This window comes from Bos taurus, chromosome 5, assembly GCF_002263795.3.
Source record: "Bos taurus isolate L1 Dominette 01449 registration number 42190680 breed Hereford chromosome 5, ARS-UCD2.0, whole genome shotgun sequence".
NCBI lineage: Eukaryota > Metazoa > Chordata > Mammalia > Artiodactyla > Bovidae > Bos > Bos taurus.
The window spans coordinates 34942837-34955355 of record NC_037332.1 but is presented as its reverse complement, the minus strand read 5'-3'; the positions used below and the strand labels follow the sequence as shown (position 1 = coordinate 34955355).

At 41.1% G+C, this 12519-nt stretch overlaps 1 protein-coding gene across 3 annotated transcripts in view; it reads left to right on the top strand.

The window, feature by feature from the left end:
• Nucleotides 1–12519, top strand: part of ANO6 (anoctamin 6) — a 234919-nt gene that overhangs the window by 154857 nt on the left and 67543 nt on the right. For all 3 annotated transcript variants that reach the window (XM_002687355.6, XM_005206409.5, XM_059886920.1), the window contains 4 exons: nt 2639–2704; nt 3472–3759; nt 3981–4094; nt 7268–7383. In XM_002687355.6, the coding sequence (XP_002687401.2) occupies nt 2639–2704; nt 3472–3759; nt 3981–4094; nt 7268–7383 (584 nt within the window). The remainder of the gene's footprint in view (nt 1–2638; nt 2705–3471; nt 3760–3980; nt 4095–7267; nt 7384–12519) is intronic.

Below are 12519 nucleotides of genomic sequence, written 5' to 3'. Positions count from 1 at the left end.
TTGAGTCTGAGCTTTCACATCCTAACTGAAATTATTGCTGCCTGACTCCAAAAGACAGTTGAATTCTACTTATGACCTCTAGTGGGACAAGCTGGGTCGCCATTTGTACAACCTCAGGTTGAGGCATCTCCCCAGAAAGAGAGGAAGTCAGAGTGTCCGGTCTGCACAGAACACCCCTCCCTATACTGCACAGTGATTTTGCTTTTAGCCTAACAGATTTTCCCTAGTTCATCGTTATTACCCTATTAGGATTCTTGCTGGCAAGTAACAGAAATTAGCTCTAATTTAAGCAGACAAAGAAACAAAGAGTCTATTAGTAAAGAATATTAGGGAGCTCACAGATTCATTGGAAGACTCGGACAAACAAAACCTGGAGACGAGGCAGCCAGAGTCAGTGCTCCAAATTCCATTTCACAGCTGGTCTGGGACAAAGCAAGGTTGCTCCCCATGGTCCAGAACTGCTTCTGGTCACTTCTGACCAGCAGTCCTCCCCGAAAGCTCCTGCTGAGACCTCTGCCACTGCTGTCACTGGCTCCCATTCTCCCAGCCGCCCCAGGAGGAGTTCTGCTTGGCCTGACTTCTTTGCATCTCCAGCTTCTGATTAGAGTCTTAAGTGGTCTGCTTAATAGCTACTCACTTGCCAGTAGCGAACTCATGGGAGACAAGGAATAGGTGTGTCTGTTTTTATTCGCTGTAGGGGACGTGGGGCTCTGGCGGGAGTGGAAATGCTGAGTGGTTATATAGAATGACGGGCGTCCATTACAGTGCCTTAGACCCATGAATGAGTGTTCCAGTCCTTTTGTATTGGACACAGTCCTAGATCCCTGGATGCTGACTTTGTAGATCCTCTGCAGCAGACCATTTCAGATTCCTCTTTGAATCTTCATCACTTTGAAGAGTGCTCTCAGGAAATGTTTGTAGAACAAATTAATGTTTGTTGAGTATATTCTTTCAACAAACATGTATTGGGCATGTACTCCTGCTGAGTACTCTGTCAGGTGTGGCTGGAAAGATCAGAAATGCTTTTACACAATAGTAAAGAAAGACTCCATCTGGAACAATGCTTGGGCTGCCATGCAGGAATTGAAGTATGAGGGTTTGAGTCTAAGGTGAAGAAATACTGCTTAGGTACCAAGCAGAGTGGGTCTGAACCACCTTCCCAATTGACGTGGACAGATGGTGAATGAGGGGTAGAGAAGACTGAAAATCCTAGCAGAGTGCACTGCAGAGATAGGGGGTGGGAGGCGGGCAGAGGGGGCAGCCACCTGCTGGGAACAATGGGAAAGCTGTACCTCCACACCCCCATCTCACCCCCTAGCTCTCATCTCACTGGCCTTTCCTAATAATAAGTTTGGCTTATTTGTGTATAGCACTTGATGTTTTTCTCTAAGTGACTATTTTGTGCTCATGTGTAACAAACGTATTATATTTGTAAAGCTCTTAGAACAGTGTCTGGCACAGTAAGTATTAATACTATATAACTTTATTAAATATATGAAAATAAAGCAATATTCTGTTTCTCATACTTCCACAAAATATATTAGGGATTCCACTGGCACTCACATTAAGTCAAATGCCAGGTGTATTTTTTCACCTTGGACCTTTTTACATGCAGCATCCACTTTAATTTATTAGGTGCTTTCTATGTTCTAGGTGCTGTATGTGGCACAGCAGCTGAGCTCCCTCTCTGTCCGTCCACAGTGGGCAGAGCATGGGCACAGTGGCCTGACTGCCCAACCCACTAGATACAGAACATTGGCCCAGTAATTCCTCTCTATCCTGTTAACTGCTGAAGTTAAAAACTGATTTTAATGCAGCATTTTTAGTTGTCTTCAGTGGGAGAATTGGTCCAGTTCACCTCCTGTGATTACTAAAGATGGAAATTCTAGTTTATATTTTATGTGGTTTTGTTTTTGTTTTTTAGAAATATATTCTTCCTTTACTCCCTCTGTTTTTAACATCTTAGTTGAGATATGTTTCACTATGTGGTTCATATAAATGGCCCTGTAACATTGTCAGATGTATTATCAGTTCATTTGGTAGATTTAGGTGTGTGTTTTATAGCTTCACTAACATTTCAATCTTACAAAGAGAAAAATTTCTTACCTTTTACCAAAATTGTGTGTTGTTTTATTAAAATTGGTCAAGGCATGTAAAGATGAAATATATACATCCAAAACCAAACTATTTCAATGTCTGATGTAGAAACAAAATTATAATAATCTAGAATGTCAGATCTGGACTGTAACTCTGGTATATTCCATGGGTGAGCAGGACTCCAAAACCTCCACTTATATATACAATCTGTCATAAGCCAAAAAAAGTCTTTGAAATTGTGCCAAAGCTGGAGATTTTTATGTACCTCAAGTGGCCAGAAACCTACAGGACAACCAAGGGTCCTCCAGAGTCGCAGGAGAATCCAGTTATTCTCACAGCATTGCCTCTGAGGAGTCTCAACCCACACGCCACCAACAGGCAGAGCACCTCGTTGCTTCTGTGCTGTTTTGAGCAAATGTATCTCTTCATTAAGTTCAAATTGGTTTGATTTTTTTTTTAATTAAAAAAACACATAGGTTCCCCCCCACCCCCCGCCCCGGTAAAACTGAAGGCCTAACATATTTCCAATTTCTTTTGGCAGAGAAAAAGACAAGCATATGAATCTAACCTCATCTGTGATGGTCTGCAGCTAGAAGCAACCAGATCCGTAAGTGTCAGACCCTTTCCAACCGCCAGCTGACTGTTGCTCCTGGGAACTAGCCTGTCACTCAGAGTGCTGGAAAGGCATTTGAAACATGTAACCCCAGCCACGCCTTAAGTGCAGGCTGGGACGGGAGTCAGTCAGAATCTGCACTATAGAGTATATGTTTGTTGCTGATAAAAACCATGGATCTTTCTTAATAGCCAAAGAATCTAATAATAAATCTATGTATGAATAGAACCTTTTTAAAGATTTTTATATAATACAAATGATAGTTTACCCCCCCCAAAATTAGAAAATGTAAGAATAGTGGAATTGAAAATCATCTGTACTTTATCCATAAATAATCTTGTCCTTCTAAATATGTTCTTTTACTCAAATATATACATTTTTCCCTTAAAAGGAAATTATCATTTCACAGTTTTAAAGTTTGCTTTTCTCTCTTTATCATATAATAAATGCATTTATATATTAATAAATATAGTTCTTTTAAATCCTTTTTAATGATCACATAATGACATTGAACAGATATATAATAAACAGCCTTCTCCTTGGTCTAAGAAATTTTAAAACTTGTCATTACGATAACACTACAATATAATGTTTTTATGTTTAGTTACTAATTTGGACTAGTAACACATTTGCTTTTCTTCATCTAAAATATTGGTGATTTTATGAAAGAACTACAACATAAGAATAATCTGTTTTCAATTTGTGAAAATGTCGGTAGTTGATTTGGTTCCCTGGTTTGTATGCTTATCCTCTCAATATAGCTTGTGGATGACAAGCTCGTATTTGTAAAAGTCCATGCCCCATGGGAGGTGCTGTGTACCTACGCAGAGATAATGCACATCAAATTGCCTCTGAAACCCAATGATCTGAAAACCCGGTCCTCAGCCTTTGATAATTTCAACTGGTTTACCAAACTCCTCCAAGTGGATGAAAGTATCATCAAGCCAGAGCAAGAGTTTTTCACTGCCCCGTTTGAGAAGAACCGCATGAATGACTTTTACATTCAAGATAGAGACACATTCTTCAATCCAGCCACCAGAAGCCGCATTGTAAGTCTAAACCCAATTTAGCTGCTGTCTTGGGGTGATTTAAAACCTACTGTTGAATAATTAGTGGTTTAATTTGGTTGGTTTGGTTTGGGTTTTATAAGCTCCCCCAAAAAAAGAAAGAAAGAAAAGTAATACACCTACAGATTCCTGTTAGGACAGGAAGCAATGATTGGCTAGTTACACTGTATAAACTACACACTCTATTTTGGAATCTTTTTTAGGTTTACTTCATTCTTTCTCGGATAATGTACCAAGTAAGGGACAATGTTAAAAAGTTTGGGATTAACAAACTCGTAAACTCTGGAATCTACAAGGCCGCTTTCCCTCTCCATGATGTAAGTCAAATGGCAAAAATGAAATAAAATATCTAAAATGTATTCTAATGTTAGGGAAAGGCTAACCTTCTTGAACTTGTTTCTTCCTTGGTAAAATGAAGAGGACATATTGCAAGATTGTAAGTTCATTTAGGGCAGGAATCGTGTTGTATTGTTTACTGCTGAATCCCAGGCACAGGGAAAAACCCTTAGTTAAAATGAGTGAACGAATGAATAGACAGCATTTCCCAGAGTTAATGTGTGGACCAATTAAGAGCATAGACTCAGACTCAAACACCTTTCGAGCTGGAGGATCTTGTGAAAGTCACTTAACCTCTCTATTCATCAATTTCCTTGTCAGTAAAATGGGGATAATGATAATTCCTATCTCGTAGAGTTGTTATGAGGATCAGTTCATCCACATGGATGTTAGAACAGTTCGTGGCACATAATAAGTACTATATATCTGTCAGCTGTTTTCATAATTACTGACAGATATTATTATCAACCAGAAAAGTATTGGTTCTTTGTAAGAAAAATATGTTAGATCATTTCATTTACCATTTTCTGGAATTCAGGCAGGCATTTTCTCCTCTGAAATAACCATCTTCAAACTGTGTCCTGGAATATCACAGGGCTTCTAAAAAGGCATCTGTCAGGGTTCTTGTCAGGATGGCAATACAGCAGAGTGTTGACATTTTTTAAGGACAGCGTACTGAGATGACAGCAACTCCTCAAATTCAAGAGCACTCCTCTAGCTGATAAGATCACTCATGAAATGAAAATTTTAAAATGTGACTGCTGTAGAAGCTTAATGATTCTATAAATGCAAGGATGTTTTACCTAAGCTCTTAAAAGTCTGTCATTAAAATAAATAAAATCCTGTTTTATATTGCTCTGTTACTTTGTTATATTCACTATCAGTTTATCTGGATCTCTGAGGCCAAAGAGTACATCATGAGAAATGCTGGACTGGATGAAGCACAGGCTAGAATCAAGATTGCCAGGAGAAATATCAATAACCTCACATATGCAGATGACACCACCCTTATGGCAGAAAGTGAAGAAGAACTAAAGAACCTCTTGATGAAAGTGAAAGAGCAGAGTGAAAAAGTTGCCTTAAAGCTCAACATTAAGAAAACGAAGATCATGGCATCTGGTCCCATCACTTCATGGCAAATAGATGGGAAAACAGTGGAAACAGTGTCAGACTTTATTTTTGGGGGGCTCCAAAATCACTGCAGATGGTGACTGCAGCCGTAAAATTAAAAGATGCTTTCTCCTTGGAAGAAAAGTTATGACCAACTTAGACAGCATTAAAAAGCAGAGACATTACTTTGTCAACAAAGGTCCATCTAGTCAAAGCTATGGTTTTTCCAGTGGTCATGTATGGATGTGAGAGTTGAACTGTAAAGAAAGCTGAGCACTGAAGGATTGATGCTTTTGAACTGTGGTATTGGAGAAAACTCTTGAGAAAACTCGTTGGACAGCAAGGAGATACAGCCAGTCCATCCTAAAGGAAATCAGTCCTGAATGTTCATTGGAAGGACTGATGCTGAAGCTGAAACTTCAATACTTTGGCCATCTGATGCGAAGAACTGACTCATTTGTAAAGACCATGATACTGGGAAAGATTGAAGGCAGGAGGAGTAGGGGACGACAGAGGATGAGATGGTTGGATGGCATCACTGACTCAATGGTCGTGAGTTTGAGTAAACTTTGGGTGTTGGTGATGGACAGAGAGGCCTGGCCTGCTGCAGTCCATGGGGTCACACAGAGTCAGACATGAGTCTGACAGAGTCAGTCTGAGCGACTGAACTGAACTAAAAGGCCAAACAAAGCAAAGACTCATTGATAATCGCTACTGTGAAATACATGTATTTGTGGATGAAGACAGTATTGAAATGTACTGTGTAAGATAATAAAACTGGAATAGCAGGCATGCTCCTTGATACACATGCACAGAGAACTGGGAGCTGGATGGGGAAGCAGATGCTGAGTTTCCTGCTAAAAGACCCAACAGAGCAGTCCAACCTGACAGTCCGTGTATTTTATATTTGTGCACCAACAAGACTAGCAGTGAGCATGATATAAACTTGGGTACACTTGCAAATAGCTGTCATGATTATCAGTATGGGATGTCAAGGCTGTGTAGTACTCAGTGGACATCTGCCCATGCCCAGTTCTTTTCCACTAAATCTTCCTGTAATTGCGCTGGTCCCACGTCCAGGCTAAGGGATGATCTCATGAGGTATTTAGAAGGCAGGCAAGTAGAGGTCAGGACTCATGTTAAAACTTTAATATTAATAATTTTCTGGTTGATAATAACATCTGTCAGTAGTTATTATATGCCAGGGACTTTGAACATTGCTGTGGCTGAGTCGATCATCTTAACAAGTCTTTGAGGTGGGTAGAATTATTATCCCCATTTTATTGATGAGGAAATTGATGAATGGAGAGGCTAACTGACTTCCAGAAGGTCATCCAGCTAGCAAGTGGTGGAGCCAGGTAATTCTGATTCTAGTATGAGGGAAGGAAGGTGAGTCAGGTGGACAGAAGAGAGATTGCATTTAAGCAGAGGCAGGAAGTTTGGTTTCTTGAATAAGCTAAATGTATAACATCACATCAGGCTTTTTTTGTTGTTTATATTCTGTATTTTCACAGAATTACTGCTGAATTGAGGGACAAAAAAGCCTGGGTTTTAGAACTGACGCCGTCACTAAACAGCTGGTTGCTCTGGGTGTCCAAGGAGGGGACTGGGCTGTCAGGCGTTCCTCTGCCATGAGAGTTTGGGCCCTTGAGCTAGCCCAGGTTTTCATTATTTAGAGCTGGTCCACTTACAGTACATTAAGTATCCTCGGGGTTCTCACAAGGTACCTGCGGTGGTCCCTGGGATTGTAACATCCAAGCATTCCTTTCTACCCACATTCACAAATGGCCCTCCAGGCATTAGTATTACTCCCAGTTGAGAATTCCTAAGGACTACATGGTATTTCCCAGAGAAGGCAATGGCACCCCACTCCAGTACTCTTGCCTGGAAAATCCCATGGACAGAGGGGCCCGGTCTGTTCCAGCAAATGAGACCCCTCATTTACAAATGACTGTGACATGTTAGGGCCACATTTAGCCAACAGAACACGCAAATGCAAACACATACCGATTGTGATGCTCGTTTCTTTGCTGCTTCTTCCCAGTGCAACTTCAGCACCCCATCGGAGGACCTCAGCTGCCCCAATGAGCGGTACCTTCTGTACAGGGAATGGGCTCATCCTCGAAGCATATACAAAAAGCAGCCCTTGGATCTTATCAGGTGAGTTGTTGTAATGAGCACTCCAGTGGGAAGGGCTCAGGATTGCCCTTGTGGTTTCAAGTGTGACAGTCCTCTAAGAGTATTGCCAGCCAGGGAAGCTCACTGCAGCTCTGGACTTTGTTGCCCAGAATTTTTATTGGGGCCTCATTGCTAGGCATGATTGATTGAGTCACTGCCCACATGGCTTCATCTCCAGCCCCTTTTTCTCCCAGTGGTCCTGCAATATCACATGGTTCCAATCATGTGATTGGTCTTTCTGGCCTGGCCAGTCCACATCCTGAATCATCTCATTAGCACAAACTATTTAGGGTCTACCGTGAATAACGAAGTCAGTCTTATCTTGGGAAATTCCAAGGCATATGAGGTTACCTCCCAGGAACTGGGACCGAAGACCCACCAAATTCTTCATTAAACAGGAGTAATTGTTAGATTTAGCTTAAATTGTATGATGGTGGTGGTTAGTTGCTAAATTGTGTCTGACTTGTGACCCCATGGACTGTAGGCTGCCAGGCTCCTCTGTCCATGGGATTTCCCAGGCAAGAATTCTGGAGTGGGTAGCCATTTCCTTCTCCAGGGGATCTTCCTGATCCAGAGATGGAACATGGGTCTCCTACGTTGCAGGTTGATTCTTTACGACCTGAGCCATGATAAGAGATGCCAGTTTTCACTGCTTTCCTGTATCTTCTATTGCATACCATTTCCAACAGCACAGGAACATAATGTCCAGCATGTGTCTTCTCAAAGCACCAGTGTCGGCTGCTCTCCAGAAACTTACGTTGCTTGGGCAAGGCTGTTGGAGAAAAATAGATCAAGAACAACTAAGCACATAAATAAGTAAACAACATTTCTGAGTGAAATGAAGAAAATGACACAGTGATGAGATGGAGAGGAACTGGGAAGTGGGGAAGAAAGTGAGTCAAGAAAGTTATCTTTGAGTAACTGGCATGTGAGCTGAGATTTGTCTAGTGGGGGGAAAAAAAAAGCCCAGTATTTTAAGGATCTGGGAAAAAGTCATATCAGGAAGAGAGGCCTCAAGGCACAAAAGCACTTGTTAAGCTTGAGGAAATAGTGAAAACCAGTGCTAAGGGGAAAGACAAAGATGACTCACAAGGTTAGAAGGGTATCAGGAACGTGGAAAGGAGTGTAGACAAGTGCAGTGAAAAACTGCTGCAATATTTTAACCATTTCAGTAATTGTATCTCACTCACATTTTGCAAAGATACTATGGAGACTAAGTGATGGGGGAGGCAGGGAGCAGGGAAAGCTGGTAAGAGGCTATTAGCACAAACCAGATGAGAAGTCCTGGGGCAAATATGGAAGGTGTTTGGGGAGTCAGGTGGACAGGACATGGTTATGGATTGGATATGTGGCATGAGGAGAAGAGGAGGGTCAAGGTGGGCCCGGAACCATGTGCCTGTTCTTCCCATGATGTCTCATTGCCTGTCCACCTGAACTTGGGGAAAACCTCTTAACCTTAAAAGTGAGAATTTTAAAACACTGAAGAATTTTCATTTTGTTTTACGTTTTATTAAGGGAAATTTTGGGCCTCCCGGGTGGTGCTAGTGGTAAAGAATATGCCTACCACTGCAGGAGATGAGATATGGATTTGAACCCTGGGTCAGGAAGATCCCCAGGAGTAGGAAGTGGCAACCCGCTCCAGTGTTCTTGCCTGGAAAATTTCTTGCCTGGCAAGCTGCAGTCCATGGGGCCACAACGAGTCGGACATGACTGAGCACAAGGGAAATCTTAAACATATACAATAGTAGAGAGAATAAATTATACAGCAAGTTTGCCTGTGTCTGTCACCCATCTCCAAACATTCTAAACTCATAGTCACCGTTGTTTCTTCATTTTTTCTACCTCCTACTGGGTCATTTTGAAGAAAACTCCAAATAACATAACATTTCATTGATAGAAGGACAAGATCTCTTTTAAATATAACCAGAATACTCCTTTTGTTTAAAGTCGTAAAATAATCAGTATTCATGTTTTCCTGTCACAAAAATACATTTTTTAACAGTTTTTGGTTGTAATCAGTATCCAAACAAGGTCCAGATGTTGCAAGTAACATCTCTCAAATAGCTTCTAATCTATAATTTTCCAATTTCTTTCTTGTTTTCCTCGTAATTGTTTCTCTGTTTTCTATCTGGCTGATTTCATTCTCCCCTGAGGTGTTACTTGTTTCTCTGTCCTGTGTATTTGCTTTAGCGAAGTTATTTGATCCTCATCTCAAGGCTTGATCTGATTGAGATTGAACTTTGCACAAGAAAACTTGTGTGAATTTCATATTTCTGTCAGTAGGTATATAATGTCCGGTTGTCTATCTTTTCTGTGATGATAGCAGCCATTAATGAATGTTGTCTAGATTTGTCATTTCCTCGGGGATTTTATTTGGCCATTTGTTATTGTTCAGTCATTAAGTTGTGTCCGACTCTTTCCAACCCCATGGACCTCAGCATGCCAGGCTACCCTATGCACTATCACTCAGAGTTTGCTCAGATTCATGTCCGTTGAGTCCGTGGTTCCAACCACCTCATCCTGTCGCCCCCTTCTCTTCCTGCCCTCAATCTTTCCCAGCATCAGGGTCTTTTCCAGTGAGTCAGCTCTTCACATCAGGTAGCCAAAGTACTAGAGTATGATTTCTTCCTTTATTTACTAGTTGGATTAGAATCATAAAGAGACAGTTTCTCTCATTAACTCAGATACCCTGTAGAATAAAATTTTGGAAAAGGATGTTTATATACATGTCAGTATTTGAAGCTGATATTTACATGAGGGTTCTATTCCATTATTTTCATTTTGTACTAAACCTATAGCATCTGTTGACAGAGTGATTGGTTTGATGGCTTTTTAATCATTCTTTGTGGGTTTTTGTTTGGGGGCAGGGGTTCTATGAAGAAAACAATTTCCCCAGGATTTTAAGTACCTTTTGCTAAGGAAAATACATTTAACTATTCCCTGCCCCTGGCCCACCTGTCCCCTTTGATGCTTCTGTCAACTTAAAAATGAAATGTACAACATGAGTGTTGGGAGTTGAGTTTTATTTGGGGCAAAATGAGCCCAGAGACAGCATCTCAGCTCTGAGAAACTGCTCCAGAGAGGCAGTGGGAGAGGTCCATATATATATATGTGATTTTGATGAAGGGGGAATACATGCAGTCAAGCACATATTTTTTTTGCAGAATGTTTCTGCTAGTCATGAGGAAACATCTTCACCATGAAGAATTTTAGTGCTTTTCTAGATATGAGGAGATATAAGAATTGAGCTCATAAAATCAGCTTCTGAAAAGATTTAACTATCTGAAGACCTGTTCTGCCAGTTTTCCTCAGAGCACAGAGTGCCTCATTTCTGCTCTTTACCCTGAGCACCTTTCAGGGGATGCCAAACATCAGCAGCTGCATGATTTAATCCTTGTAGAGGTAGATGGCAAGAGTCAATGGCAAGTGTCAATTTGCAGTTGACACTTCCCATTAGTAACCCCTTGAGCACTCAGGATGTTAAACCTTCCTCTCTGGTTCCCAGGGATTAGCAGAGGGAAAATGAACTCTTTCCCAAAAAGCAAGTCAGGCAAACTGGAAAAAACACCTGGAGGAAACAGACCTTGCACAGAAAAAAAAAAAAAAAAAAAAAAAGCAAGTTTCCTATAACACTCACTCAGAGTGCTAAGAGAATACATGATATCCACAATACAAAAACAGGGTTCTAGTTTAAAGAAAAGTAAAGAAAGGATCATTCTGAGAGTAACATGTAGCTCTTAGGAATCAAAAATGAGCAGAATGGGGGGAAAAAAACCAGCAGCAGTATTAAAAAATGATGTTGAAGAAATTGTACCAAACATGAAGTCAAAATATGAAGACACAGGGGAAAAGATAAAAATTTAAAAATCAGTCCAGGATGCACAATGAACAAAAAATAAGAATGCTAAAAATAAGACCAGAGAAAATGTGAGGAGGAAATGAGAGAAATATTTCAAGACAAATATCTGAACTGAAGAACTGAGCACCCTGAGTCTCTATGTGGACACAGCATGCAGAGCACCCAGCTTGGAGAATGGACAGGGAGCCATCAAGTCACTGAAATGTGACCTCTCAAACACTGGAGCAGAGAGAAGGTCCTGCAAGCTTCCAGAAAGAAAATCAGGCTTCATACGAAGGAGCAAGACTCAGAATAGCTTTGAATTTCTCAGCATCAACACTTCAAGGTACAAGAAAAGAGAGCAACAGTTTCATATTGCCAAGGAAGATGATTTTTTTTTTTAACTCACTGTCCCATATATGGCCAAATTCTTCATTCAGTGTGAGGAAATTTTCATAATTTAAATGTGCAAAGTAATGCAGGAAGTACAGAGGTACTCCACTCAGAAAGAGAAATACATGGGTTCGATAAATGGGGGTTCCCAGTCTAAAAGAGGGGCATGGAGAGCCCAGGTAACAGCTCTGTGGCAGGACTACTAGCAAGCCATTAATCCAGGTGGCAGGAGACTGAAGAGATTAATTCAAGGAGATGAAATTGATAGACTGACTTATGTGTTAGAAAGCAGTGAGAAAGTTACACCTGAAAGGAAAGTCTGGGGCTGAATTGTTGCTAAGTACACAGAAAACTAAACAGTGAACCACCAAGACAATTATTAACTCCAGAGAAAACGAGATATTGTGCAGAAAAGAGAAAGTAAGCACAGCAGATGACTTGATGCAGCTGTGAACAGTCTTTATGGCATCTTAATAATGCAAAGCAAGGCTATTACTCTAACCAAAATTATATTGTAACTATGTCAAGAGGATGCAGGAAAGGAGTTATGGGTGTGTAGATGAGACGGGGGTTGAAAGAGAGCTCAATTCTCGTCCAAAGTAAAGCATCAGGAGGTGATGTGTAAAACCGAGAAGTCAGTGAACTACACTGCTGCTGCTGCTGCTAAGTTGCTTCAGTCGTGTCCGACTCTGTGCGACCCACAGACGGCAGCCCACCAGGCTCTCCCATCCCTGGGATTCTCCAGGCAAGAACACTGGAGTGGGTTGCCATTTCCTTCTCCAATGCATGAAAGTGAAAAGTGAAAGTGAAATCGCTCAGTCGTATCTGACTCTGAGCGACCCCATGGACTGCAGCCTACCAGGCTCCTCCATCCATGGGATTTTCCA